We start from the raw sequence: 5000 nt of genomic DNA, 5'->3' as shown, positions 1-5000 counted from the left end.
ATGGGATCTTCCAGAAACGCTATGGGGGCGGGTCAGGGTTTAGGTTGTTTGGCATATCTTTTGTTATCGATGGAGACAGCTAGAGATGCAACAGACAGAGATTAGGTAGAAGAGCACGCACACGCGCACACACACACACACACACACACACACACACACACACACACACACACCTGCCATCCTTGCAGTTTGGACTGCTGCAAAACGGAGCGACACTTCTCCTGTGCCGACAGCTTCTTCTTGTCTGCCAGAGTGGTGTCCACCAGATCTCTGTACCTGACACACACACACACACAGACACACACGACTGGTAAATATCAGTATATATTGAATCATTGAATTAAATCATTTAAATGTGTTTCTCTCCGAGGTGCTTCTGGAGGCCTCGCCTTCCTCTCATTCCTAAACAATGGGGTCAAAGGGCAATGGGGTCATAAGGCGGAACAGCCAAACAGCATCTGCTCCTATTGGTGTTGCCCTGGGCAACCGTTGCTATGAGTGGTCAGCTGGACAAGGAAAAGTGGTTTGTTTTGACTGTGGAGGGAAAGAGAGAGAGAGAGAGAGAGAGAGAGAGAGAGAGAGAGAGGCAGAAAATCTGACGCAGACTTCACATAGAAGCATATCGTTGCTGTCGGGCAGAAACCTTGTATATCCATACTGTATATCAACTTATTTTTTATGGTAAATGAATGCCCTACTTTGTCTTACAAAAGTGTCACACGAAAGTAGTGAAAATAGCAGATCTACAAGATCACATGTCGCGATGCGACACGTTGTGAGCTTGTAGATCGACTATTTTCACTATTTTGATTAAAAATAAATAATTCATAAAAAAGGGACGGTTTTGGACATACAAGGTTTCCACCCAACACCAACGATATAGTGATCATTAAAGCCATACATTGTAGGCTGTTAGACACATGGTATAGTGACTACTGAAAATGTATACTTGAATGTGTGACGTGTTACTAAGGGGGAAAAAAAGAAAACAGTTTAACGACTCAATCCCTATTTTATACTTTGGCTATTTGAAAATAGCAGATCTCCAAGATCACAACTCCCCGCTATGCGACATACATAAAATAGGGAAACCAGGGTTAAAGCTCAGCCACTTTTGATGCATTGGTTTTGAATGGAAAAACTAATAAAGAACCTCTTACACTACTATAAATTGCAGAAGCCAAAAGGATCATGGATACATGCATTCCAAGAGTGAGTGAGCTATTTCATTGGCAAACACCAGAGAAAGGTGTGGGGAAACTTCTCCCTTCAAGAACCGAGTAGGCTCATCGTGTGGCCCAAAGTCTTTTAAGAATCATATTCGAGCTGTAGCATATGCAAGTCCTCGTGCACCGTAGAGTGATTTGTGACCATACTTCTCTGTTCCCCCTTAAAAGGAAAAGGCGTAGAGGAGTAGTATGTTGGGGGAAAGACAGAGGTATTTTTCCATCACCCAACTAGGGGTGCAACAGTCAATCAAAATAATCTATTTAATAAATTATAAAGAAAATAATCTATTTAAAGCGGCACTATGTAATTTTCTTTTAATGAATACATTTGTATTTTGTCCTATCTGTATGGTATACAATATGTTTATACAATATAACTTATACAATTTGGGGTGGTTGTATTTTGTCTGCTCTTCTATTGAGACATTTAGATCATGTCAAAGGTCATGTCTCACCTAAACATAGGATCAAATTTTGACCTGATGGTCATGATTCAATTTATTTTATTTAAATTTATCCCCTGAGCAAGCAGGGAGGCTCTATTAGCTCAATGGTAAAAATGTCAGCATTTACGCAGGAAACCGGGTTCAAATCCGGGGTGAAGAGGAAAGTTACATACTGCAGCTATAAATAAAATAATCAATTTTTAAAATACTGAAAATAGCAGATCTACAAGCTTGTAGATCAGCATTTTTTTTGCTACTCTTGCACGATATCATCAAGTATAAAATTGTCAATTATAGAAAAAGAAATGTCAATTATTTATTTGTCATATATATATATATATATATATATATATATATATATATATATATATATATATATATATATATATATATATATATATATATATATATATATATAGTCAGACAAAAATATGGCTTCTCGATTAATTAACTTAAAGAATAATTGCTAAGAAAGCAATCTAAAGTTGCCATGTAACTGACAAGAGAAAAAAGCTAATTTTAATGCATTGTCCCACCAGAGCTTTATGTAACTTGTGCGAATGACGAACATACTTTTGACTTTTACATATAATGGTATAATCAATTTAGCTGCTTAATCATCAATATCAGCATACCGATCCGTAAATCCTATATCTGGTACCAGTATCGGTTGGCACAGGTGGGTTAAGCCAGTTGGTAGTCTGTCAACTAGCTTAGTTATCAATACTGTGATGTGAGATGATGCCACAGAGCATATGATAACTGAGGGAAACGTAACAAAACAGATGGCTGAGGGCATGAACCACTCGTGTGTGTGATGTGTATGTGTGTGATGTGATGTGTGTGATGCTCGGGCATGCATTTATGCCTGTGCGAGTGGGAGATGTGTTTGATTTACAGGAGTGGACCCTGGCTGAACCCTCTCTCTGTATGAAAATGGCCCATCCTGCAGACAGTGCACGCTGTCCCCTTGGGCCCATAAAACACAAAGCAACTCTGTAAACCCGTGACCTCTCCTATGAGGATATGAAAACCATCGAAGGCCCCTGCTTTTACAAGACCCAAGGGGCCTCCATGTGGAGTGAAAGAGGTGAAACAGCCCCTCTGATAAGAGTTTAAATGGACCACGATAGGGTGACAACGAGGCCTAACGTGGATCTGTGAGACCAAAAGGCCACCGGTGACCACTAACGGTGAGCGTTACAAAGGCAATGAAGGCAATATGGTTGGGGCCTTAATCGCTCTGTTCTTCACTGTAGCTCTGATGGCTCCCCCTCATCCATCACACTGATGACACGCAGACAGCACGCCGCCTTTCTTTTATTCAGGGACTTTTCATCCAACACGGTTGACATGGCTGTACAGTAGTTTCAACAACAAAAAAGGCTGGATATTCTGTGACTTAACAAGCCTCCCAACTTGGTCACTTATCCACAAGTAGCAGTAAATGAGAACGTTGCATCAGTAGCGAGAAATGAGAACGTTGTGTAACAAACTATGATGCATGAGCCGCCGGAGTATGTTTGATGTTGCAGCTGACCCGAACATTGCTGCCACTTTCTTATCCCCTTCCTACCTGCGATCGTGGAGCGAAAAAGGAAAACGATGGCGACAGTGTGTGTGTGTGTGTGTGTGTTGGGGGGGGGGGGGGTTGGGTTCTTTTACAAGGGAGCAAAGGTTCAAATGGTATTATTTGACCTTACACATTTGCAGAAAATAAACCTGGCCACAAAACACATACTGTATCATAAAAGACAAATAAAAGCAACTATAAAATAGATTTCCTCATAAATCATTTGGATGACCAGGCTACACTAATGTAATTGACTTCAGGCGGTCACTGTGACTTAGTGTAGTGGCCTGCATGGGTGCAGCGCACGTGCATGGCTCTTGCGTATGTGTGGATGTGTATGCGCCTGCCTATATGCGTGTGCATGCGTGCATGTGCATGCGTGCCGCGGTTGGCTTGTGTTTGCGGCGATACACCAACCTCAAGATCAAGGGTTGATTTATAGGCCTGTCATTTTGATTAGTCAAGGGCCAGGGCCCTTTTTGAAAGAGTGAGAAATAGAGAGAGAAAGGGGGAAAATGAAGCCGAGGAGGAGATCAAGATCAACGTGCACCATAGAGAGCAAGACAGACACAGAAAATATAGTGAGAGCGAGAGAGACAGAGAGAGAGAGACTGGGGGGTTAGCACAGCGAGAATGGAAGGATAGGGCATGAAGGAAAGGAAAGGAAGGTGGGGGCGAGATGATAGAAGACAGAAAATGGCGATGAGGAGGCGTGAGGAAAGAATGAGTGAGGGAAAGAATGAGATAGAGAGAGAGAGGGCGACGGACAGAGGGCTTCTGTGAAGACAGCATTGTGGCCCACCCCCACTCTGCAGCAGCTCCCTGCGTGGCCAAGGCTGGCTTCATTCATTGGCCTGATCAGTGTTGAGACCAGCGCAGAGGCAGAGATATGAATGGCACTCGGTGCTGGGCTGAATGGAGTCTTTGTGACTGGTAGCCTCCTCTCTCTGTGTTAAAGTAAACACGGCCTTGACGTATAAACAACGGAACAGACACACACGTGCGTCAGACAAAGACGCACACAAAGGCCTGTGCGCCTGCGTGCTGAGTGCAACGTCCACACATACATGCGAAGCATGTACTGTATGCATACATGCATTGCATGCACACGTACACATACTCAGGCACACACAATTGCACGGACATGGAGGCGGTTTCTGCACTTCACTGTATTGAATTGTTAAAACACTTGAGTGCCAATGAGGGAAAATGACAGCACGTTATAATGGATTTCTTCACACAAATGCAGCACATCTGTTTCACTCTTATCCTCCCTCTCTCATTCCCAATCTCTCTCTCTCAGTCCATCTCTCTTTTACCTGAGCTGTTTAGTGCAATGAATAACATTCCCTTTACTATGGGGAATGGGGATGTGCAACAAAAGTCATGCAAATGGGCCTGGGGTCTCAGACAAGCTGCCAGAGGCTGGTATTACCATCACAATCACCTCAGCCCATGTCTCATCATCTCCCCAAGTGTCACGCACGCACGCTTTCTGTCTAGAACACACACACGTGTACATACTCTCTCTATAACACCTCCATCGCACGCACACGCACACACACACACACACACACACACACACACACACACACACACACACACACGCTTAGCAAATGGCAGTCACAAAACAACCCCCAACAGGAATCTTTCAATTACAGCTTGGACAAAGAGAGTCCTGACTCTACAAGGTACATCCATCAGGAACACAATGACCTGGCAGGAGCTTACAGGCCGACTAACACTGCAGTC

At 43.3% G+C, this 5000-nt stretch overlaps 1 protein-coding gene across 1 annotated transcript in view; it reads right to left on the bottom strand.

The window, feature by feature from the left end:
- Positions 1-5000, bottom strand: part of myo16 (myosin XVI) — a 137639-nt gene that overhangs the window by 20565 nt on the left and 112074 nt on the right. The window contains exon 28 of the mRNA XM_084085281.1: positions 174-276. Coding sequence (XP_083941407.1) covers positions 174-276 — 103 coding nt within the window. The remainder of the gene's footprint in view (positions 1-173; positions 277-5000) is intronic.

This window comes from Gymnoscopelus microlampas (genome assembly GCF_963454915.1).
Source record: "Gymnoscopelus microlampas genome assembly, chromosome: 17".
In the NCBI taxonomy this organism is placed as follows: Eukaryota; Metazoa; Chordata; class Actinopteri; order Myctophiformes; family Myctophidae; genus Gymnoscopelus; species Gymnoscopelus microlampas.
This window is presented reverse-complemented; position numbering and strand designations above follow the sequence as displayed.